At 39.5% G+C, this 25,910-nt stretch overlaps 1 protein-coding gene and 1 long non-coding RNA gene across 6 annotated transcripts; one reads left to right on the top strand and one right to left on the bottom strand.

The window, feature by feature from the left end:
• Window positions 1-25: 25 nt before the first annotated feature.
• Window positions 26-8,106, top strand: LOC110837724 (uncharacterized). Its single transcript, XR_015534807.1, has 5 exons — window positions 26-124; window positions 1,337-1,437; window positions 3,464-3,611; window positions 5,699-5,785; window positions 6,289-8,106. It is a non-coding gene; the product is annotated as an uncharacterized LOC110837724 (long non-coding RNA).
• A 1,057-nt stretch (window positions 8,107-9,163) lies between these two features.
• On the bottom strand, window positions 9,164-22,401 carry LOC110835346 (uncharacterized). Of its 5 annotated transcripts, XR_015534806.1 has the most exons (9): window positions 22,280-22,401; window positions 16,062-16,169; window positions 14,577-14,649; window positions 13,584-13,815; window positions 12,809-12,903; window positions 11,012-11,211; window positions 10,613-10,756; window positions 9,992-10,138; window positions 9,170-9,415 (listed from the first exon to the last, which is right to left on the bottom strand). XR_015534806.1 is itself a non-coding variant. In XM_087347415.1 (8 exons), exons 3-7 carry the CDS (start codon window positions 14,632-14,634, stop codon window positions 10,652-10,654), a joined length of 690 nt encoding a protein of 229 aa, XP_087203541.1. In that variant the 5' UTR covers window positions 14,635-14,649; window positions 16,062-16,169; window positions 22,280-22,401; the 3' UTR covers window positions 9,164-10,138; window positions 10,613-10,651. The 5 variants fall into 5 exon arrangements, 4 of the variants coding, with proteins under 4 accessions (XP_087203541.1, XP_087203539.1, XP_087203538.1 ...); XM_087347415.1 differs by having other exon boundaries at window positions 9,164-10,138; XM_087347413.1 differs by lacking the exons at window positions 9,170-9,415; window positions 9,992-10,138 and having other exon boundaries at window positions 10,660-11,211.
• Window positions 22,402-25,910: the final 3,509 nt, after the last annotated feature.

Genomic DNA, 25,910 nt, shown 5'->3' with positions numbered 1-25,910 from the left:
TGGTGAGAGCATACAAACAGTCTAGAGCTATTATGGCGGCTGTAGTGGCATTGTTCATGTATGTTGAAGAAATATTTCGTTGTAGGCGCTTACCTTCGAAGTTTTAAAGTTAGCAGATTGCACGGTAAGTATAACTGAGTGTTCGTTATTCATAATACAACTGATAAGATTTGAAAGTACAAATATATATGTGTATCTTGAATCTGCAGTCTTGTAACATGCTGGGTACAGTCGGGAATAAATGTGTTATCAATAAAATCTTCTCGGGCAATTAGCCGCGTTAAATGGTTACCGTAGTAATTTGTTATGTTAAGCACGGCTGAAGTAAATGTATTTTCTGGTGCTGCATTGGCCAGGTAACAAGCAGTGTGACGGCAGAAAGTCTTCATTCAGCCCTGCTTATGGTCTATTAAGCAGTTTCTGTAGGTGATTTTATCTGGGAAACATGCTGTGAGTTCCCCATGTTATCAGAGCTAGCATAGTTTTCTTTTTCTCTGTACGTAATAAATGCAAGTTCCTAGTTACGCGTATTTTGTGGTTTTGTTTTTTACTTACACATTAAAATTACCATACAAACTACGGCGAATAAATAAATGCATCTGTTAAGTAAAAGCTCCTTATACAGTACAGTACAGTACAGTATTAGCTGTAATTTTTTATGTTGGCTCCATTATTCTTCAAAACATAGAGGAAGATATTAATATCTAAGACACAAACTGAAATTTAAATGTTAAATATAGTGTGACATTCACCTCTTGTATTAAAGTATACAACAAAATTTGCAACAACTTCTTTTGAAAAGAAATGTAATTAAGCTTGCAGCAATGAAATAAGTACATACCAGAGTCATCATAGCATGTCAACAACTCAAATTTTAAAAAATACCCCTGTTAGCTCTTTTGTTTGTGTTAGTTGGCCGTCTGTCCGACCACATTGAAGAACCTGGGATCGGATTTTCATTATATTTGTTAATAATGCGGACTCATTTGCTGAGAGCATCAATGTCAAATGTAATGATTTTGTAATATTATTTGAAAAGTAAAATTAAGAAAGCAACTTTTAAGTTACAAATAAAAAGATTTACAAGGAAAACCATAGAAAACTCAGCATGGTGTATGTCTGGCTACAATTACTATGTCATCTTGATTTACGAAGAAAGCAACTGTTTGTTCTTAGAAATGTTCCACTTAAAATCGGATGCACGAAATAAAGAACTCTGTTTGTTCATATTCTTAATTTTTCTGTTTCTGGAGGCCATTGTGAGTGTCTGCGATGGAAGGAGTGAAGAAATAAAAATGACTCATTTCAGCTGTTGTCCTAATTTGAATTCTTACAGGCAACTGATTGGTGGAGCTGCGCGGTTTTGACGCACGAGATGCTGTCAAGAGCTATGCCTTTTGGAGCAGAAGGAGAGATCAGCCAGCAGATGATATTTGAGTGAGTCTTGGCATTTAGAAACAGAATGGATATCCATGTTCCCTTTGAACAGCAAGTTTTTTAAACAAGTTCTAAACAAATTAGTTTGTCCCTAACAAAGACTCAGTTAATATATATTGTCTGTTTTAATGCCACTGAAGTAGGTGCATTTACAAAATCCAGGCAGAAAACTACCTGATGGCCAACAGGAAATAAGTAATTATGTTTATAAGGGAATAAACAATGTGAGGGACAGGGAAGGAAATGATTCCCAAAGCAAAAAACACTAAGATTTTATTGTAGGAGAACAATATTTGCGAATCCAGAAACCTAAATTAAAATAGCCATTTATCATAAAAGTTTCAAAAATGAGAAACATTCTTTGGAATATAATTTGAGATGTAACTTTCTAATGGGAGAGAAATGAATTAAATCTTCTCTTGCAGTCTAATTCTGAAAACAGATGTAATTGTGCTCGAACACTTCCTACCATGAGTGCCAAATCTCATAGTGAGTGACACCAAATTATGTTCAGGCAAGGGAAGAACGAGTACCGAGAAAATGAAGAGGCGTCCGTTCAACACTAAGTTTTTTTCACACATCTGTTACTGTAAAATATAAATGTTTCAGTTCTTAATTGCCTTGTTCATGGATCTAATACATTAGAGTTCTCATTATCAAATCTAAGCAGGATGTAAGGATGATCAGATAATTAAAAATGTCAATCCAGAAGCCTAAGGAAAGAGATGAAGGTAGCTCTCCTAACGCCTCGTTCTCTCCAAAACCAATTATGAAGGCACTCTGAAGAAACTGATTTCACAAAATGTAGAAGGGGCTTGGTCAGGAAGTGTGATTCATTCTGCTACGTACTCAGTTGGCAGCTCGTAAAATGAAACATTCTGAGGTGGCACTTTGATAAAATGGAATGTTGGATAACCGAAGGTCAGATAATTGGGACCTTACTGTATTAATAATAAAACCCAGTGTCCAGTTTTAATATTTCTAGATATAATTTTTTTGAACATCAGTAAATAAAAATGTGGTTTACGTTTCCAGCAGCGGGCTATCCGTAAGGTGGGGTGAGTGTTCAGAACCCCACATTTTTACATTATGAAGCATGATATATTTCATGCTGAGTGACAAATTAAGCGCCCTATAGATAGAAAATAAACACAGAGCATATTAGTTTAATTGTAATCATAGGATAGAGACAGGAATACATGTACAGTTTAAGTAAAGTAAAACTTACAGATGTCGATCTTTACCCAGGCCCTGTGCCCCTCTGGGAATGGCTCCTCCTAATGAAACATCTCATGTGCAATAATTCTGGAAGCATTCGCAGTAGTTACATAATAAAATATATTAACAGGCTTAGGAAGACACTGCAAAACTTGCTGGGAGGTCAGAATTTCAGAAGAAACCTCACAATACATGAGCAGACAACTTGAAACTTCCGTCCCAGTAAATGCGACATTGCAAAACACTTACAAAGAGCACAGTTTGTATTTACACAGAAGACTTCATTTCATGATCCTTGTACATGCTTGCTTGATAATTGAAGGGTCTTTTAAACTGAGGTGCACTTGTGTCTGCTTTGCCAGGCTTCAGTCTGCAATAAGCACGCTGTTCCATACCATTAAAGTTTGTCAGCCATTCCGGCTCTCGTTAACGGAATCCAATTTATCCCAGAGGCCTGGAGGTGGTATGGCGTAGGATTATCACAAGGGTTAACCCAAATACAAATAAAAGCACTCCCAAATTACCAACATGTATTTAGAAAAATATATATATAAATTGAAAAGAGAACAAACTTCCAAGGCTCAGGCTCCGGTCGGGCTTACGACTAGCTACGTCAAACCAAAAAATTAAGAACTATCTGTCTCCAAGTTATCCCTCTTCGACTCGTTCGCTGCCCAGCGGACACACACAGACTGTCTACCCTGCTGTCCCATCAGGGCCTCGAAGCGAGCGACTCCAAAGAACGTTGAGAGGGGAGATAGGCCACTTCGAGCCATGAGGCATGGCTCACTTGTGATTTGTACTACAGGACACCACGTGGGTTGACATCAGGGCAAAGGCGATACTTCTGCCATATTTCCTGCTTCTCGATGACAACATTGTCGATGATGATGATGAAGACCAGTCTGGCGTGGATGCTCACCCTCAGTTACTAGGCACTCAGCCTCACTTTCAAGGTCAGTACAAAAATTTGCAAAATTTTAGTTTGTGTTGCATGGGAATAAGGTTTAATTTTTGATGTTCTATTACTTTTAGAAAAGGTGCTGAACCTGAGGGCCATATTGCCTTCAAGTAACATAATAATATAAATTTTGCTGTTTTTATTAGGCCTTCGCTGACATTTGTGCACTGTAACTCTGGTATGATTCAAAATTCACACTGCCTTATTCTTTAACTTGCTTAATGCATATAAATGGCAGGTATTAGTAAAATAATGGTCATGACTGTGAACTGCAGACTGATATCAGTAACATAATGGGTTGTTAACTTCCTGAAGTACAGTCTCTTCTTGAAGCTGAGTATTTACTCAGCTAGTCCAGACATTAGCCACGTGTGACATTTTGTAACGTACTAGAACTTTTCCAGTGAGGCGCTTCTAGCACCCCACCTGCCTTCCAATATATTTCCAGCTATTTGAGGTCTGGACATCCTTTCATTCTGCAGGGGACGGGCCACTTAAACTGTTGAAAATTTTTAAACGTACCTTTTAAGAAGGTGGCTGTCCTGTGGGGACGTAATGCCGTCATATGGTAGAAGATTGCAGACATTTCAGAGGTGCATGGTACCTCCATTATCAGGGAGATTATGATGCAGGCAGCAAGCACCTCTGAAATGTGGGTAAACTTTCACCACATGATGGCATGACAGCCCACAAGAAACACATCTTCATATTCATCACTGTGAGGACCTGAAATTATACGTTAATAAATTTATGTTGATAATGTGGATTACGCCGAGTTGAGTGAGGTCTGATGATGGACGCTGAGATAGGCTGTATTGAACATTCAGAGTCGGACACAACACAGAGAGTTTTTAAATATTCGTGAGCTTGGTCTTTGTTTTACAGTGAAGGTACAATTTTCATCATATTTTCAGAGACAACATTTGTCTTGTCTTATAAACACTGCAGTAAGGGCATATCGGTACATATTAATTTGCCTGCTTGCATGTGACTTCTGTAATATGTATTGCAGTTTCTCATTTGTTTCACCTCCTCTGGATGAAATCCGCAAGCAGCGCCCAACCACAGTGATAACAACCTCCATTGCTTTTTAAGCTTGTATCTGATAGATGCATTGCAAATTATAAAGTTAAGGATTGGTGCCTTTTGTTTTTGCCTCATACAATCAGTGATATTTCATTACTTGTGTTTGAAAAATTGACAAGAAAATAACAAGCTACTTAGTAGATAAATGGCTACAGGTGTCAACCATATTTAACCAGTTTTAGGCTCTACCAAAAATTATTATTATTATGGAATGGATTATGTGTTGTCTGTCACAATAATATACATCAATGAACGAAATTATGTGATGTTAAATATATTGCATTACAATAAAATCCTCTCGGGCTGTCAGCCTCATCAAGTGGTTAAAACATGAGGAGAACAACGTTTTGAGGTCCACATCTGTCCTCGTCCTCAGGGTAATGAAGTGGTTGGGGCTCTCAACCGTGTCATATATATACCTGCAGTAGTTGCACGACTTAACAGCAGGTTGCATGAAAGTCAAGCTGTGACATAGTTAGTTATTTCCTGTTACTCCTGGTGGAGCATAGGGCAGCAGTGAAGACCTTCCATCTAGTTCTGTTGACAGCCAAGCGTTTCACTTCACTTACCAGCTTCCATAGCCTCTTCTTCCACCGTTCTCTTCCATGTCTTCCTCGGACGGCCCCGTCTCCGTGTTCCCTGCGGATTCCAGTCCAGTGCTGTCTTTTCAACTGCTCCAGGTTGCTTGCGCAATGTGTGGCCAATCCAGCTCCACTTTCTTTCCTTAATTTGCTCGTCAATCGGTGGTTGATTTGTTATCTCCCACAAGACATCATTTGATATTATATCCGGCCACCTCACAAGGTGTGACATAACCAGAAGGAACTTGTTATTTCTGTTGATTGTGAAATGCCAAGTGTAAGTAGAGTTGCTTCAAACTTGAGTTGACTTGTCGTTAGCAAACAATCCATAGGAAGTGTGAAGGTGTTTGTTGAACAAACTACTGCATGGAACTGACATCTGGTGTTATTTTGGTTTTCTTCTTTTTGTGAACAGAATGTGAATTGAATGGTGCAAGAATCAAGTGACGCATTGGCTTCTACACCTAAACGTGAACCTCAAGCTGCACCATTCAAAGACCAGGTGAGATACTTACATCATCCATTAACCAATATTTTTATAATTTCATAAGTGTCCAGACAGTGGAACTCCATGTCGATGTTGGTATTCCAGATTTTGACGCCGTGTAAATGTGCAAGTAGATGCTTACACTTAAGAGAAACTACTGCCTACATCATGAGGCCTGACGATGGAGGGGGTAATCGCTTCTTAGAAGCTTGAGTCTCCCTACAAGTTCTCACAGCGTTTTCTCCATTCTCATTCCAGTCTCTTCCTCACTGTGTCAGATGTCCTTCCAAGGACATCTTGGCTGGTTCAGAGGCCTCTCATTTGTTTCAGTTCCGATTATCTTAAAAGTTTCTGTGGCTTTTCAGTAGTTTTATTCTCTTAAAACCACCAGTTCTTAATATTTTTCATTCTCTGTTAATTTCAACCGCCTGTATAACTACTTACAGTTATGCCGACAAGCACAGTTGCAATACTTATGGTTTCAACAGTCTCAGATCATATTTTTGTTCTCTTTTTAGTATGGGTTGGTGAATATAGTGACTCAAAACACAACGTTCGTGCCGTCGTGCGTCATGCGCTGGAATGACAGAGAAGATTGGGATGCTTATTTCTCGGTGCTCTGAGTTTTTACCCAGCAATGATATTTTGTGTGATGTGTGCTTAATTTGTTGGTTTGCCCCGTTCAGTCTTACGGCTTATTTTCAACAATATCAGTAGCTCGGACTACTGTTAGTTTCAAGGTTTTAATGAAGAAGAGAATGTAAAAAATACACGGGCAGTTTTTGTATATGCTGTTCAGGAAAGGCAGCCTTAAACTTATGTATGTAAAATTTCTCACTTATGTAGTAGCAGCAAAATTCATGTTTCTATACCTCAGAAACAAGCTGATGGATGACCGATTTGGTTATCAATAATTTTGTAGAAAAGTTTTCTGTACTTCTCTTCTGCAGAATTTCTTATGTCAGGTTTTGCCTTCTTCGTTTCCCTGGTTTTTGTCAGAAAATTAAGAACAGTGTGTCATGTTCATTTTTCATGTGACTTTGAATTTCTCTTATTTTGTGAATAAAATCTATACCCAGACCTTCTGTCTGTAATATATGAACCAAAATGTAAGAATGTGTGAACACAGAAAGAAAGGATTCTAGCAGTAGTACCTGTTACTATCATGAATGTACCTCATGACAAAATGAAAGTCAGATGTTTCATCCAATATTAGGTGGTTCCTGAATTTGTCTTGAAATGTCACCTTGCAACACTTCATGGAGGGCTTTTAACAAATCATTTTGAATGGCCAGTGATGTGCCTTTGAAAACAGTGGTCATTCAGCAGAGGATCATAATGTTCTAGCGGTTTGAAAGATTCTGTACAATTATTTCTGTCAAGGGGCAACTCAGATTATTCATGACCTCAAAATGGCAGTTCTTGATCTGGCAGCAGGCAAGTCATGTGACCCATTTCAATATTTCTCAAATTTTACAAACTCTTTTATTAAATGCTGAACTAGTAAATGTAAGTTCGATCTCAAGAAGCTCATAATTTCTTTGGAGCCTTGAACAAAGAATGACCAGCGTGTACTGTACATAACTCTTCTTAAACATTAAGCATTGCCAGCAAATCAGTTTTTCTTAGATTTTTGCAAGCTGTAAACCATGGGTAAAAATGATATTGCAAAACAAAAGTTCCCAGTGTACATTTTGTTTTCCTTATATTCATTCACTCTTAGGGTTTTATATAGGTTGGTAGTGTCTCCCATATTTTAATGTTTTTAGTTTATCCATGAATGTTGTTCTTGACAATAGTTTTTCTAAAAGATATCGAATGACATTTTTATCTCGTTTCCACAAACTCAGAAACTTCAAATAGTCTTCCACCGTTTATAAACACGTAAACTGACATCACTGCAATTGTGTTTATGAAAATACCAGTTTGTGCATGATTTTGGTACAATCCACCTCTTCTTCAGTTCATGTTGAGGTCAACCATTGTTGTGTTTAAAAGAATGGTAAAGACCTTTCTTTTTCTTATATTCACAATTTGTTAATATTTTTATTTGCATTATGCAATGCCAGAGCGTGTTAATTTGATTTTGTGTATTCAAATAACTTGTGCCTTTAATGTCAGAACGGAGTAATTAGTCTGTAGTACCATGATGATGCTGTAAGTGTAAGTGTAAGTGATATATTTATTAGTGTTGTGATTTTAGATCTTGTGTTTCGAAGTGACAAGCCGGATATGCATTATTTTATTACGGTCATTAAATAGGACTAATTGTTTATGTTAGCAGAACACTGAGCTAGGTTTTGATACTTGTATGATAAAATAAAAAGTAAAAATTGCTTGCATCATCACAACCTCAAATCCTACATAGAACAAAAGTTGACTGGTAATATGACAAATGTGGAGGGGTGTGTTGTTAAACCGTGGGCAAAATTAAGCATGTCGTATGTAAGCGAAAGTGATGAATATTTTGAGCCTTTCGGGTTGTTTTGGATCTCCTACAAGAACATGCATTCAGAGCCCGAAGTTTCAGTCATGTAGTGTAAATAGCAGCGATCATTTGTTACCTTGAGAATGTTGGAATAAAAAATGTTCCCCCACATCAGAATATTATTACTAATTGTTTCAGTACACATACTCGTGTTTTGTGGTACCAAGTTACAATATTCTCTCTTCCTGGTCTTTTTGAAGTATGCATTTGTCAGTAGTGAGTGACCAGCCCACTGCCTCTGCACAATTTTTAATCAGTCCTTATTTTTGTCTGCTAGAGCCATCTAGTAGGAATCAGGAGATATGTGGCCAGCGAGTTTTGCTTACGAAACATCTCGTTCATGCTTTTTTGTGTCCTAAATCTAAGGCATGGGACCGGGGCTTTAATTCCCCTCCGAAGGAAGTCCACCGACCTTGGCCGGGTTTGAACGCGCATACCTTGGGTCCAGTGGCGACCACATTAACCACTAGTGCACTGAGGGCGACAAGTTCATTCAAATATTACTTTGCCAAAATAACAACAGAAAATTTTATGAACATGTTTTTTATTTAATATCCTTAAATATATAATTCATATTTAATTAGAAACTATTTAACAATTTAAGTGTTTAACAAAATCTAAACCAATTTAACTATTTAAAAACAACTATTTTACACAAAAATTAATAATTGAATTATTAAACAAAAACTAAACAATTTAACTATTTACAAACAACTATTTTACAAAAAATTAATAATTTAACTATTTATCAAACACTATTTAAAAACAACTATTTTACAAAAAATTAATAATTTAACTATTTAACAAAAACTGAACAATTTAACTATTTAAAAACAACTATTTTACAAAAAATTACTAATTTAACTATTTAACAAAAACTAAACAATTTAACTATTTAAAAACAACTACTTTACAAAAAATTACTAATTTAACTATTTAACAAAAACTAAACAATTTAACTATTTAATAAGAACTATTTTACAAAAAATTACTAATTTAACTATTTAACAAAAACGATTAAACGATTTAACAAAAAAACTTTGTAAGAAATTTTCTAAAAACAATCTAAGTATTTAAGTACTAAACTCTTCTGAATTAAGAATTTTCATGATTCCTTCCCAAATAGGAGCGTATTCAGTATCGTCCATTTCTGGGATCTGGAAAGGAAATGAACATTTGTATCAGAATAGCAACTGAAACAATGGGTAACAAGTATAGAAACACATCTCTAAGGATGCAAGTTGTGAAGGAATTTGTGACGAAGCTCACGGTGAAAGACACTGGGCTTATTCTAGTTGCTGGAACTTTTATATAAATTACAGGCTTCAACCTGATTCAGCAGTTTTTGGGGTAACTTCTGGAGGGCTATGAGCCGGGATAGCTCAGTCAGTATAGTGACTAGCTGCCGGGGTTCGATCCCCTACGGGGGCAGAGGATTTTTCCTCTAGCCTCTGCGTCCAGACCGGCTCTGGGGCCCACCCAGCCTCCTATACAACGGGTCCTTTCCCGGGGGGTAAAGCCGGCCGGGGCGTTATGCTGACCTCTCACCCCCATCTAGTGCTGAGGTCAAGGAAGAGAGGAGCTATACCTCCACTCACCCCAAACGCCTACATGGCGTATAGTGGGACAAACTTTACTTTACTTTCTGGAGGGTTGGAAATAGGTCAAATGCTTTCACGAATCAGTGTTCAGCCCACGTAATTGTTGTAATCCAAAGGAGAGTTGACACTAACCTCATCATTAATAAACAGCTGAAGGTCGGCGTCCAGTAATTGTTTGTCACAATAAGGCTCGTGTTCTGTAGAACCAGAATCTGTCTCGAATGCCTCTACGAAGCTCAGCGATCCTGTCATTTCTGCTGTGCTGCTTCTGTTTTGTCCCTGAAATTCAGAAAGTGGTGGATTAGTGGGCTGCAACCAATGAAACAAAGTATTGATACGACATGCGATATAATAGTACGATGGAAATTAATGTGGATATTTTGCAGATGCACTCTTTCCAAATGGGATCTGGTGAAAATGTGACAGACGATTTTGATGTAAATATAAACTATTTGTAACATATCTTTCCTGTTCACAGCCAGTTTATTTTTAAAGAAACAAAAAGGCAGATAAATTAATGTTTAAAACTTAGAGCAGAGTTTCAGGGATTTTAATAGTGGAATCTCCTAAATAAATTCAACTGCAATGCGCTCTTACAAACAGGGGCAGACATACTTCCCAACAAACAGCGGCAATCGGGAGTTTACTCTGATCATCTTTCGCCTCTGACATTCCACGCTTGTTTGTTTTCCATGTGTTTGCGACAGGTGGCAGGCGAGTGATTTCGCCCAAATAGTAATGATGACGACTTACCTCTAACGAAGCTATGCCGTGTGTGGCTCAGAATCCAAGTCAGTTACTAGGTGAGCAATATTCAGGAGACGAAGAAAGGTCTTCAAGAGTGGCTTGAATATCCATGTCCGTAATTTCACTGAGATTTATTATTGGCTCAGGAATCTGGAAAGGAAGTAAACATTTTAATCAGAATTGGAACTGGAATTATGGGTAACAAGTATGGAAACACATGCGGCGAATATCTCGTGGTACGCGATCTCTTAGGATCCAGGTTGTGAAGGGATTTGTGACGAAGCTCACGGTGAAAGACACTGGACTTGTTCTGTATACATGGACTCTTGTATAAATTACAGGCTTCAACATGACGGCAGATGGCAGGCGAGTGAGTTCGTCCATATAGTAATGACGACGACTTACCTCTGACGAAGCGACAACTTGTGTGGCTGGGAATCCTCCCCATTGATGTTCCTGGACAGGGAGGGGAAGGGCGCTGCTGTTCTGCGCGGTGGTGGGGCGTCGCTTCCCTGACTGGCGTCTAGAGCGTCTCAATTTCCTATCACGGGCCCGCTCCCGGAGGCGCTTTTGTTTGCGGACCTCATTTGGGATGTAGGAGTAATCTGAAATCAGAAAGAATGACATTCAGGTCACAGCATTCCATTAACGGTCGCTTGTGATCGTGTGATTTGACATCAGAGAAGGAAAATCAGCGACATTCATAAATCATATACAGTGAAACCTCGATGCATCGTTTTCGGCGGGGGTGGGAAATAAAAACGATGAATGCGGGAAAACGATAGATGCGGGAAAGCATTAATTTTTTTTAAAAAAAAACAATGTTTCTCTTTCAAAGTTACTTCTTTTTACCAAAAAAGTCTTTAATGGACAACTGGTTTGTTGAAACTTTACGTTTTAGACCAAACAGAGCACTTTCCACGTTCAAGATGTTTTCTTCGTCACGTTCACTAATATTAAGCGCATAAAAGAACGACTTCACTTTCGCCAATGCAGCGTGTGCTTCGGCAAAGCTTCGGGCTCGCATTCGTCGTCTTCCTCTTCCTCACGACTCCAACCCCCTTTGCGGACAATAACAGGAAGAATGGAAATACTATTACTGCCGAACCCAACGAAACGTAACTGTAGAAGACCCTGAACCGCTGGAAACGAGATGAACCAGAAGAATGAGAAGTGCCGCCAGCCTTTCCTTTGTACTTGTAATAAAAGCATTTGTGAAGAAATTCACACTGCACATGCCATCTGGCATCGCTGGAACGAAATATGAGTGCACCCTAATTAAATTCGTAAAATTTCTGACAATGAGCACCGCCATTCACTCCAACTATCACCCCTGCACCGCTGACCCTCATTCCAAAAGAATGTGCTGGTTGGGCGACATAACAGGTTACCGCTACTGTGTATTCCAAAAACATTATGCGTCTTTCGGTATTAATTTATCTCTAAACCCAGCATTTTAAATTCTCAGAAACGATCATTGCGGGAAAATTGTGGGCCGGGACTAAGATTTTTGAACGATCGATGCGATAAAACGATAGTTCGAGGAACGATAGAAGCGGGAAAATGTAACATTATTTTATATGGGATGTATTCGGGACCGAACAAAACGGACGATGCATCTGGGAAAACGATAGTTCCGGGAACGATGGATAGAGGTTTCACTGTATTACAGAAAGACAGGAACAGTACAATGTATCTTTCTTTGAAACGTTGGCATCGAATTAGTCGCCGTGAAAGCTCCTGATAATACAAAATAATATTTCCATTGCGATTATTAAAAGGAAGCAAAAATTAATGACACCGAAGTAGCTTCAAAGGGAGGTCTTCTGGGTAAAGTACTGCCTCTGTATCGAGGTTGAAGTCACTTTAAGACTTTAACGGGTTTTTGCGGTGGTGAGGCTGAGGATGATGATTAAATTCTGGATTTTGGTGCAGTGTAGACTTGGCAGGAAATGATCTCAAAATATAAGGAAAAAAATACACCTCCTGTACTTTTATTGACACTTGCCACTCCAGCTCTGATCGACTCAAATCTTAAAATATGTTGCTAAAAGTAAATACTCATCAAAAGTTCTCTTTCTTAAGATTGCTAGCAGTCAATTCCAAATAAATCTGAATCTGTGATTCTCCTCTTAATTCTCGGGTACATTTTTTGGAAGCTTTCTGCTGCTTTTTGAGGTTAAAAGAGAATTAATTACTTACCGGGATATTTCTTCTTGTGCTCCGCGTCCGCCTGTCGTGCGTGGTCAAAATACTCGTCCTGCACACCTTCTAGTGCCTTCCACATACATCCAAGTCTGCAAATAGAAAAGCAGAAGTTGTAAGAACACAGGCAGGTTGCAGGACCATCATCCAAGGGTTGCAGCTGGATAAAGGCAAAGGCAGTGACGTATGACAGCGTGCAAAATGTTTCACCTGTTCTCGACGATCAAAACATTTTCAGCAAAGGGAAATAAGATATCCAATTCGAATTCACCTCATGCTTTCTCTGTCAATTTTGGATCTTTGCACTTTTACAGTAAAAGAATAGTTCTTACTTCTCTACTGCCCTATATATCCTGTGTTCATTTTATAATAAGGTAAATATAAATTTATAATCCAGCAATGGAAAGCAAATTAGCCTTCAGCTTAAAGTGCTGACTTTGTGAATCGAATCTTGCAAGAGTCAATATTTTTTTAATTATTAGGTTTCATAGTTTATCAACATCACAATTATCAGTGTTGTCACGAAATATCCCCCCCCCCCCTTTTAGAAGTACAAATTTCTAAGTGCGCGTTCTGAACACAAGAAATTTCTCACATATAATTTTACAGGTTCGCACTGTCACCATGTTTATAATTGTTAACTTGCGTGCAACGATCATACATGTCCGCTGAATTCGAATATCTTTGAAGACAATCTGTCATTCACGAATGCTCTGCACATTAAATTATTAACACGTAATTGTCATGAAGTACATTTTGTATTGCAACTTACCTCACGCTAATCTGATTATTGCTGTCTGCAGGGTACAGGGCAGCCAGTTTTTCTCTCCATTCATTTGAGAAGATCATGAAGGCGTTAGGCGGCCTTGGTATTTTTGCGCACTTTGGTATTTTTTGGCACTTTTTTGCCTTCCTCTTCCATTGGATGTTTTTTGGCTGCCCTGTAATTTGCAGCTGGTGGTGAGCCTGGTGCATGTTTTCATGTTGGTGTTCCTGAGTATTTCCTGAAAGAATGATGGAATCCATGTATAAAAACTATAATAATCAGAATATGGCCAACATTATATAAAGAAACATGGCTATCTCCAGTGTACCTGACCCTTTTTTTACTGAATAGTTACAGACATATGAAGCATAAGTAATAAAATGCGCTGTTGACGTATCTGAATGTGGTTGTGTGTAAAGAAGGAGCGAGGTTTCAGTAACATCAGTATAAGAGAGAATATGTGAATTGTGAATAAGAGACGCACAGTTTTGTGTTTTCATCTCAACGAGGACGTCGTTAAACAGGCTGGCTCTGATTGTGTCTTGCCAAAAGAGGGACGGGGTGTCTACCCTGGGGGACCCATCAGACAGAGCTCTTCCTCGTCACTAGAGACTGAGGCCCAAGAAATAAGATGGCTTCTGACACGTGGACACAAAATTAAGTATTCCTGGTCTCAACTCTCAGAGAGCAAAGTAAACGTACATAATTCAACACTAGAAAATGATTCTTTCAAGTCCAGCAAATTTAAAATGTCTGAGAGTGACTATAATAAACCAAAATTGATTTCATGTGGAGAATTCTTATTACAGTCCATTTAACACTTTTTGTTTTCCCTTTGCTAACATCACTTAAAATAATGAAGTAATGAAATTATGGGGTGCATATCTGGACATCTAGAAAGACATGCATAAGCATCATAATTGACATAACATCATACTGATGAGATTTACAGACTGTACTCCACAATTTACTGCATGCACAGAATTAAACGACACTTACTGTCTGCTGCCAGCCATCCAATGTTATTTTCAAGGCTCTTTAGCTCCCTCATAGCCATTTCAGTAGGATTTATCTGAGGACAGACACAAAATGAGTTATTTTATAGTCCAAGAATTCTCTGCAACTTCATGAAGTTAATATTTCTTATGGAACTTTTGTCCCAGTCACACACAAAACGCAGGTGCTTTGGCTGTTTGTGTTTGCACTGCAATTGATTTTCGTTTCTAACAGAAGATATTAAGAAGACTTCATTTATATGAACAGAAATTAAGGCTGTGTCAGATAACGACTTACTTTTATAATTAGCTTGTTAGGAGATGTTTCAAAATTTTAATTACAGGATACAAGTCGGTTAATGATTAATCTGTAATACAAAACAACGATCCTGAGAAATTAAGCTGTTCACTCAACAGAAACTTTCCGCTAGACGAAAAATTAAAGACTGAAAACAATTAACAATTTCTGAATATGACAAGTGACCCGGTCGTAAGTCCGTATCAGCTGTTAGGTTAGCCGGAATTCAAGTAACTTCGTTGATGTGGCCGACGTGTGTCGCTGCTATCATTTTAATGCTTAAAAATCACATACAACCTCTCAAGATAACGAAATAATAATATTAATAATAAATAGGAAATCCATGTCTCACCCTTTGTTAAGAGCAGGAGAATAAAGAATTCAATAGAAGATTGCAGAAAAGGTTTTCTCTGAATATAAAAGTACATTGTTTTAGGAACACTTTATACACCACCAGCTCACAACACCATTCGCTAAAGACTGGCGGAAGCCAACCAACCAACCAGGAAGCTAACTGAGGGCGGAGTCCTGCGCAAGTGCAAGCATCGTCCCTACCTAGGTGAAACCATTCCTGTGCACAAGGCGCATTGCTGGAAATGGTAAACGGTCTTAATATAAAAAACGGAAATTTTGCTGATGCTAACAGAGTTACGCCGTGGCTGGAGCCTCGACCATTCAAATTGGGATCTGTTGCTGCTGATGGGAGGTTATCCCGTCTGCTACATACAGTGACAGCCATATTGGAATGTCTGGTTTGTCATGTACGATTTTACTGTAAAAGACAGGCCCATTATACTTGCCATTTAAAACATTCTAATTAAACATGCTATGAGAATTAGTATTTCTAATGCCTGTGACAGTTCCAGTAAACTACTTAGTTTTTGATGCAGGTCATACAAGAGTCAAGGAAAATTGTACTTGTCAAAATATGTTAGTTCTTAGCTTTTGCAATACTTTAGCTTACAGACCCCTTACATTTTATTGGTGTCCTGCACAAATTTGCTTTCGTAATGTTTGTGCTTGCATTTTGTTTCCTTGCCTAAGGCTAATTATGCATATGATTAAAATGTGCGCCTGCTTTCCTGGCATTGAAACAGGCAGTAATGTTTTAGCCGCAAAGTATCTGCATGTAACTGTTGATACGAGACTGATGTTCACAGGGAACACGTTCGTTGGGTCATCGATACTTACGTGTAGAGCGTTTGCAAATCTCTTTTTTTGCCATCAAATTCAAAGGGGCTGGCTGTGGCCTGCCAACATCTCATATGCGACGACTCTGACGCTCCACCAGGTGACTTCCTGCAACAGTTCTAATTACAGTCATTTTCACTTCTTTACACGGTCAAACATTTTCATTAGGGTCTCCAGAATGAAGTATCAAGAACAAAGACAGGAATCGTCTCCTTTCAGTTGAAGATGAAATATGTGTGTATTTATCTAAAGTTTGACCCCGAATTAAGTATTTGTGTACCAAAAGACAAGCACAGGTTTCAAATTAGGAATGTAAATTTTATTATCTAAATTGGCTTCAAAAATAACATTTACTTGACACATATATTTGTTCATATGATATTTTACCTTGATTTATCTTATGCCTTTTCAATATTGTCAATAAACGATTTAGTTATTGCAGTAGTTATTATCTGTTTTCGTCCTGTTTATGTCTTATATACGATATTGGTTATTTATGTTTATTTTTTGTGTTTACAGATACGGGGTTAATTTTTTGTGAGAACGAAAACCTCCGCATGAGGTCTTTTGAATAGGCAGTTTGATTTCAGTTTTTTTTGTATTGTTAATAAACTTGAGAAAAACGTAAGTTATTTTTTTTGCTTAAACCAGCTATCAGAAAAAATATATTATGTTTTCCTTATGAACTTTAAGTTTATAAAAGAGAAAGAAAGTTATTAATAATGATATATAATAATTTTTATGTAGGGATTCCCTCAGACATGAATATTATTTCAAGGGTAAAAAGGTTGAGAAACGCTGTTCTGCAATGTCATGTAGTTTGGTAGAAATTCACTGAAGTTTCAGAGGCAGTAAGCACCTCAGATATTTTAATCAATTTGTACAAGATACATGGTGAAACATCCCTATTACACCAATCACTGTAAAGAGTAAGCTTCAATAACTCACGCCGCAATAATACTGCGAAGCCATAATAGAATCATCATCAGAACTGTGGTCCTTTTCTGGTTCTAATTTGAATTACTTAAATTTTTCTATGTCCTCCAGTTTGGTGTTCTCAGAGTTTCTGGCTTCTTTGCCTGAAAACACTAAACTAACTCCCCTTCGGGACTAACCAAGGTTGGTTGCGTTTTATAAACTTGACAAACCCCCCCTAGGAGCTCCGAAAGGAGCGCCTTGCTCTAGTATGAATATAATACCCGTGGTATTCTTTGTTGTGTGTCATACAGCATGTCCATCTACCGGCATCTTTATAACTTTATGTAATTCCGATACAGCGTCTAGATGGCAGGAGAAGCACATCGCCATTTGTGATTTTGTGATTAGCGTCATTTATTGACACTTTATTACTCTGTGCTGAGAATACTTTAGATTTGAGGTTAGACCATTTGTGTTTGGAATGAATAGATTTAAATAAGGTAAGTAATTTCATTTTAAATGTCCTCCTACATCGACTGTTGGTGTGTCATAGCTTGATTATTTTAATGTTCCTTGTTTTGGTTCAGATTTGCAATAAATTAGTTGCTTCAAATAACATTATTATAGGTTATCAGGTACTTTTAATTCGTACTGCAGTTTCTTGTTCATTTGATAAAAATTCTTTGGTGAAGTTTGTTTGATACTGATGCTTTTCTTACGTATATGTGAATGAAGTGCCCCTATAATCGTTCGAGTCACCACTTGACATTATACCTTCGCCAATTGAACTCAGCTTAATGAGAGCCATTTTATAGGATTTATGATAATGAAGTTTTATTCATTACTCTGTACAACATTCCATTATGATTTCTAGCTGTATGTTTTTACCAGTATTGACCCAATAAAGGTTATAAAATCAAGATGTCAATGTTGTTGTGGGGGAGGCAAAGCACAAGGCCTGTGTTTCTATATTTTCCATACAGAGTAAACTTCTAAATCAACCTTTTATTACTTCTACTACTTGTTGAAGAACCTTTGCCTTCAGTTATAAATGTTAACATTGACACACAATTGGTTGTATCGTCTTCTAGTTGATTTTATTGACAAATCAATGCTTTAAAAAATTGCAAAAATCAATATTTCTATACAGAGCAGAGAGAAAAACTGCCACGAATGGTGTAGACCTAGTTATACAATTAATTGCCTTGTTGTTTTCACATACTTGTACACAATGCTGCAATACTGTTTGTGTTAATTTGTGAATTGAAATAGTTTATTAATTTTGTATAATGTGAACAGTTACATGATTAATGGGTCTGTATGGTGATATGTGGAGCAACTTAACATATCACATCCCATATATATGTAATTATAAAGTAAATATACACCCTAAATCTTTTATTTTTCTGAGATTGATGAAGCAGCATCTAGAAGGAAATTTTTCACAGCTGAACTGTTAAAAGCCAGATGTTATAAGTTACGATCCTACAACCACTAACAGAAAGTCAGTAACAACAGACAGCCCAGAAAATTGTGAAGCATCTTGTCTGCGCAGTGCATGAATTGCCTGTAAACAAGTCAGAAGTAGACGTAGGTCTGTTTTATGAATCATCAAGTGTAGGCAGTGCTTATGTAGTGCCAAATAAGATGTGGCAGCCTGAATTTTATATTTTGCATAAAAAGATACATGGAAGTTGCTGTTGCCTATTTTAAATTCTGTAATATACTGGAATTCTCCTGGAAACAGGAAAAACAATAAAGTGAGAAAAGCTATCTCCAAATGTGAGACTGACTTGAAGTAGTAGCCAGATGTTCAGTGGGGAATAACTAGAGTACTCCAAACAGGAGATTTATAAATTTAGAGTAAAAAAGAAATATGACTATTTATTCACTGAGATATATTTTACTGATACAGAACATTTTGTTTCAGGTTAGTGCATTTTGTGTTGTAACCAGGAAGCTGCGATGAGAATTGATGTATGATATCAAAACTACAGTGTGGCTTTAATGCCCAGTTCCATCCCCAGCATGCTTGCTTTGCTGGGGCCTGGTCCCTAGCAACTGCTCTAGGAGGTTTACCCCATGGGGAACCAGAGCTGGTCACTTGCATTTCTGTTATCCAGGTTGCAGCATGAGTGCATGAATTACCTGTCATTACTTAAGATGTAGTTCAACAAAATGATGGGACAAATCATCACCTAACAGTGGCCTTAGTTCTCTTTGGAACATCGATGTACCCCAAAGAGTATACAATTCCAAGCATGCTTTTAAATAAATTACAGTACCACGTAGAAGAAATTATTAATGATTGTTTTCGGTGCACAAATCCATTGATGCCTTTTGTATGGAGGGGAATTTGATATTGTGATAGATTATGTTGCCTGGAAGTGGCTAATCACTGTAAAGGATTATTAGTGTGCCAGTTTTATGAGGTGGATGTTGAAATTAGGTGAATATGATTTTGAAACTGAGCATAAGGCGGGAAAGAAAGACGTAAATTCCGACTGTTTGTCACGACATATTACCACTCCCACAGCGCACGCTCAGCAAGAAAAGGCTGACTTTCTTAGATTGCATTATTTGTGGTCGATTTTGAACCGTGATGTAGAGCAGTACGTCAAGCAATGTGATTCGTGTGCGGAATTCAAGTCAGGGCTTAATCAGACTATGAGTCATTACGTGAATAAATTTGGGAATGACTGGGATGAATTTGTTAATTGTGCTTTGATGGCTTATTGGGCCACCACTTATTTGATTATAAAGTATAGCCCATTTTATTTGGTGTATGGGACGCAGATGCGTTTGCCCATGGAGGACGATTTGATGATTTCAAAATTTTTAACCAAGAAACCTGATTTGAATTAAGGGCATATTGATACATTGGCTGATAGGCTGAAGGAAGTATGTGATGTGGTTAAGGAAAACAATTAGATTGGAAGGGAGAAGTAAAGGAAACAATATGATAAAGGAACGAAGTTAGTGACCGTTTAACCGAAGGAAATGGTGTATCTGAAAAAGATGAATATGGGTAGACAAACCTGTCTGAAGTTTCGAATAAGGTGGAGGGATCCGTATGAAGTGGTTCAAAGACTGTCTGATTTGAATTATGTCGTGAGGCTTCCTGAGGGGAGAGAAATTGTGGTAAACGTAAATAAAATGAAAGGATTTTGTGGGGGTCTAGGCTCAAGGCGGAACGACCTCCACCTCAATTCACCCCTGATTCATGCCCACGGTAGTGATCGTGGAGATACGGACTCGGATGGAGATGGAGGACGGGACCCCGAGTGGGAACTAAGCCGATATTATCGAACCCAGGTACAGGACAGTCGCAGACCAGAGACAGACGAGCGAGACCAGGTAAACCCTAGGTATTTGTTGCGAAGTAGGGACGCCCAGGAGCAACCAGAGTTAGAGAGCGATGTCCCAGCGGACGCCACAGAAGGAGAGGCCGAGGTGGAACTCGACCCTGAGGGAGCAGAGCTCAACACCCCACTCTGTCCATCTGTTGTTAGTGATGAAGTCACAAACTCACATGGAAAGGGCACTGACCCCCCACGATACAATTTACGACCACTTCTCGGAAGGAGATAAGTGACAACGGATTTTCCAGGTTTAAGCTGCTTTATTCCGTTCCTTCGCCACGTCAGTGGCATGTGTAACCGACGCGAAACAGATGACACTTGGTATCGTAGGATCTTGGGACTGGGGAAAGTCGGGTTCGTGGTGTACCGTCATAATCAAAACTGACTACGCTTTTATTTTCTCGGTCGATTTCTTGCCAGGGAGTATCAAGTACATGGGACGGTTATCTGCCGTTATAGACCACTGCGAGAGCGACTCGCATATTCCAATCTTATTTTCGGAAATACCGACATACACCCAAACCTAGACCTCATTTTCACATGGCGCCCTCTGCTAACAGATGCGAAAAATACGTGTAACATACAGTTACAAAACAGCCATTTCCAGGTGACAGGATATTTGAGAGGGTAGCGTTTTCGGCGAGTAAAATATCCTGGGTTTGATCTCAATGGTTGCCAATAATTTTAAAATAACAATCTGTCAAGGATATTTGGACATAGGAAAGATGAAATGCGTAAGGAAGTTAGAATAGTACACAACTAGGAGCGAGGGGAATTGCACAGGTCAGCTAGCACAGTGAGGTTAGTGAAACCTAGGAGACTCCGATGGAATGGGCATGTGGAATGCTTGGAGGAGACAAGATTGCTTACAGAGGTTTGATGTGAAATCCTTCTGGAAAACAACCACTGGGCGGGCCAAGGCGTAGATGGGAGAAATATGATCGATTGGGAGGAGCTAGAAGAAATTGGAGAAGCCATAGATAGAGTAAACAGATAATTAAACACTTTTAAAAAGCTATTGCCCACACCAAGCGATGTTGCATTGACGCACCGAAGAAAGAGGGGCTTGATAAATTATGGAGGCGAGATCCTCAAGTTTTGTTCGGGGTCGCAACGGCAGAACAGGGGCAAGACGTTCATAACATTATAAAGGGAATAAAAAGGCAAGATGGTGAAGCTGTTCACGTCACACAAAAACAAGTAACCTACTTAAAAGTGTGGATGACATTGCTTCACAGAACACCTTTGGACTAGCCACGGTAGCTCGAGTTATGACCTTGTTTAGGAGTATGCCCCCTACCCACGTACTCAAAAATGTTGAAACGATTTATACAAATCGAACCAGAGACTTTTTACATGGCAGTCACCGAGAACTGACAAAAGTATTCACTCCTGACGACGGCAGACTTTTAATTATGTAAACATGGCTTAATTACCATATGTGAAGCTACCTTTCCTTTCAGTCACAAGGCACGACCTTGTTGTACAGTCTGCCATCATCCACTGTAGTCACCCGAACACCTAAAATTAATGGCACCACTAAAAGTTCCAATAATGAATTAGTAGGGACTGATGTCCTATACGAGGACACGAACTGCCAGTTTTATTCCGAGGCCTTCATGCTGCAACCCATATTTGATGGGTTAACGAACTTCCCGCTCACTAGTAGTCACATAGTGCAGCCTCATCTGCCGGAGTCGGTCTCTACCCAGGAGAACGACCAGAGTTCGCCGAACGACGAGCCTACAACTAGGACGCTTGCGGCGGCCTTGGAGGCCGTCGACCGAAGGAGTTCGCCTTCAACCCCGCAACCGTATGTGTAGCTGAGGGATCTGCTGGAGGCCAGGGTATTTGCCAGGGAATGCCCCGCCAGCCTGCGGCCGGAACCCAGACCCCAGGCTCTTCGACATCAGATGGGCCTTGCTGAATTGAACTTACCAGCGCCGAGACGGTTGTCACGACGTCCAGCCCTGCTGCTCCCAACAGAATGGAGACAGCAACTGTATCAGGGGCAGCCTCAAAGAATCGCCCCCAGGCAGCCGAGCGCGTGGAGTTCGCTCAGCCCGGGAAATTCCAGCTGCGGAAGTGACAAGAAGACAACCCAATGTATCGACATGGAACATTATTCGGAGAAAACAGAGACTGATTTAGGACGTTGTTGCACAATTTGCTTACCTGTGAAAATTCATTGTAAGTTGCAGTGACCAGTTGGTTGGGTGAGAGTTCCATCTTTATTTTACAACTTGATGTCTTGTGTAATTCATAACTTGTAATTGTTCTTGTAGTGTGGTAGTTGATAATTGCCGAACCAGACCACGTAATTTGGGCGACTATCGGCGAATAAGATGCACATTTGTTGTAGATATTTAACTTGAGGATTGGAATGTAAAACCTTGGAATGAACATTGAAAAGGAGATTTGACGCACAGAATAACGCAGTAACCACTGATTATCGCTTACCTGTAATTGCCGTACCCATGGGGATGAAAACCTAACTTGTGGAAGTTAAGTTTTCATTTAAGGAGGGGGCAAGTTGTTGTGCCGGCACCCCTTCTCACCCTTACTTGGAACCCATGTTTTTAAACTTGTTAATCTTAATTGTCGTTGCCCTACATCTGGTGTGAAGCATTGGATGGCCAATGGAATTTTAATGACGATGCACTCCCCAACTGCGTGCTTTAGCTTTAAACAGGATCTCCATGTTAGACTAGACAATGCATGCATGTGTCTCCCATATATGGACATGGAATAATTTTTTGGCCAATCAGAAGCGATAATTTCAGGGCGGTTCCCAGGGCGCACATCATCTTGAGCGTCCTTAGAGTCTTTGGAGCAAGAGAACCAACAGAAAGGCAAGAAAAGAGCACAGTAATATCATTGTCCCTCTGTTCACAATCGGAGACAAAGTTTTGTTACATGACGAAAAGGTCAGGGGAGGTAGATCATTAAAATTATCTCCGCTTTGGATAGGATCTTATGAAATCACAGAGGTCGATAATGTGCACATCACGTTAAAATTACCAAGAAAATATAACCCTCAAGGTCTACGCTGACAGACTGAAACCATTCTTTCATTAATTACAGGACTCTGGCCATCAACAACAGACTCTGGACCATCTGTACACTATTGATGACACTAAGACAAGCCCCTGCCCTCGACGTGACCCTACAAATATTTAAGGAGTCACCCGGTCTTTATTACGACCAGGTGGGAGGAGCCCAGCTGTACAATACCGAATGGAAAATTGTAACCTATGTCAATCTGCAAGAAGCAGATAACAATTTAGATATTGTGAGAAAATATGCGCACCAATCCCTGAACTTTTGCGAAAAACATGAGCACACGTTGTGGATATACTTTACAGACTGCACGAAAACTATTAAACACGTAGACAGACAAATTAAAGAAATAGAAGACATGAAATTGATTGCCAGACAGTTAACTAGAAGTGACGATGGCACGAATCATTCACGTTTCAAACGAGGAGTTTTTAACTTCATTGGCGGAATAAGCAAAATTTTATTTGGTACAATGGACAGCGATGACGTTTCATATTATACTGACAAAATTACCAACTTAGAAAAGGAACAAGTCGATTTTCTAAAACTTTCGAAAGAACAGATTCCGGTCGTCAAATCAACATTAAGGTCAGTAAATTCCACCTTGACGGAAGTATCCGAAAATGAAAGAGTTTTGTCTGAAGGTTTACAGAAAATGGCCTCGCTCATAAATGAAAACGACGGTGAAGTAAAGAAAATGTTTACTGCCACCTCCATGATGCTTACTGTTAACGAACATGCCATGCAGTTAGATAGAGCAATTAATGAATGTCGTAGGGAATACGAAATTTTAATAGATGCCATTATGAATGCCCAAAAGGGAGTACTTCAACCACATATTAAAACGCCTGCTCAAATTGTGAAGCAAATGAAGGCAAGCCAAGCCGACATTCCGAGTGAATTGTCATTACCTACGAGGTGCGATCGGAAAGTTTCCAGACTGCGCCTATAAAAACCCGTAAACTTATCTCAGGTATTAAATTCATCCATCACCCTCGAAGTAGTTCCCCTGGGAGTGAACACAACGATCCCAGCGCCGCTGCCAAGCCTGGAAGCATCCCTGGAAATCTTTCTTTGTCAGCCTGTCAAGCACCATCTGCGATTCTGCCTGAATCTCTTCTATCGTCTCAAATCTCCTTCCCTTTAGCTGAATTTTCATCTTTGGGAAGAGGAAGAAGTCACACGGAGCTAAGGAGGGTGCGGGATGACGGCCATGGTGTTTGAGGCCAAAAACTGCCGAACTTTGAGGGCGGTGTGCGCTGGCGCGTTGTCATGATGCAGCAGCCGGTTGTGGTTGCGCCACTTTGCCGGCCGCTTCCGTCTCACATCTTCACGCAACCGCCTCAGGACCCCACAGTAAAATTCAGCATTGACCGTCTGACCTGCAGGAAGAAACTCCCTATGGACGATCCCCTCCTGGTCGAAAAAACAGATCAGCATTGACTTCACATTGCTCTTGACCTGTCTTGCCTTCTTCGGTCGTGGTGACGATGGGCTCTTCCATTGTGAAGATTGCTGCTTCGTTTCCGGATCGTACCCGTAAACCCAGCTTTCATCACCTGTGATAACCTTAGAAAGGAAGTTGGGGTCGGTTCTTGCAAGATCTTTGAGCTCCTGACAAACGAGAAGTCGATTCTGCTTCTGGTCCTCAGATAGGATGCGTCACATGTGGAGTTCTTCCTTTAGAATCAGCTGACAGGTCCCATAGCCTATCCCAACAATGTCGCACAAGTCGTTGATGGTACGACGTCGATCTTCGTGAATGGCCTGCCGAATCTTCGTAACATTTTCGGGCGTTGTGCTCGAAGATGGTCGTCCAGAACGCTCGTCATCATCGACAGAGGTTCGGCCATTTTTAAAACGTGAATGCCACACAAAAGTTTGTGCACGACCCATTGCGGACTCCCCAAATGCTTGCTTTAGCATTTTATAGGTTTCCGTAGCCGTTTTGGGGAGTCTTTGGCAAAATTTGATGCACACGCCATTCCGAAATCGCAGGAGGGTCGGTGTAATGAACTACCAAAACGCCCGTAACTAAGAAACAAATGCTAATTCGATGATGCCGGCTGGCACACTGATTCACTATGAATGTAGGCCGCACCCCCTAGCGGCAGAAGCTCGTACTACATCCGGTTCGCCCTCTATTGACACAGTCTTGAAACTTTCCGATCGCACCACTGAGTGCAACGTAACAAAACCTAGTTTTAAGATTGATTGATTTTGATGTATTTTTAAAGGGTAATTATCTTGTACAGTAAAACCTCTCTAACTTGGACACTTGCGGTTCCACGATAATGTGTCCAACTTACAGAGGTGTCCAGGATAGAGGGAAAGAGAAAAATCATCTTGACGACTTAAGGATAGCAAGCCATAAGGTAGATGAGGTCGAGAATATTGTCAACGACCAAGAGTGGAAGTTAAAACACTCGAACATAGACCATCACCTTTCCTTCCTGTCCTACGCAGGAATGGTCATGATCTTCCTTTGCTGTCATTGTAGTAAATGTCG

The sequence above is a fragment of the Zootermopsis nevadensis genome, unplaced genomic scaffold (assembly GCF_977971745.1).
Source record: "Zootermopsis nevadensis isolate Lab colony 2312 unplaced genomic scaffold, Znev_1.0 Znev_ptg000011l, whole genome shotgun sequence".
NCBI classification, from domain to species: domain Eukaryota; kingdom Metazoa; phylum Arthropoda; class Insecta; order Blattodea; family Termopsidae; genus Zootermopsis; species Zootermopsis nevadensis.
The sequence above is the reverse complement of the archived record's forward strand: the minus strand, read 5'-3'. Positions and strand labels throughout refer to the sequence as shown.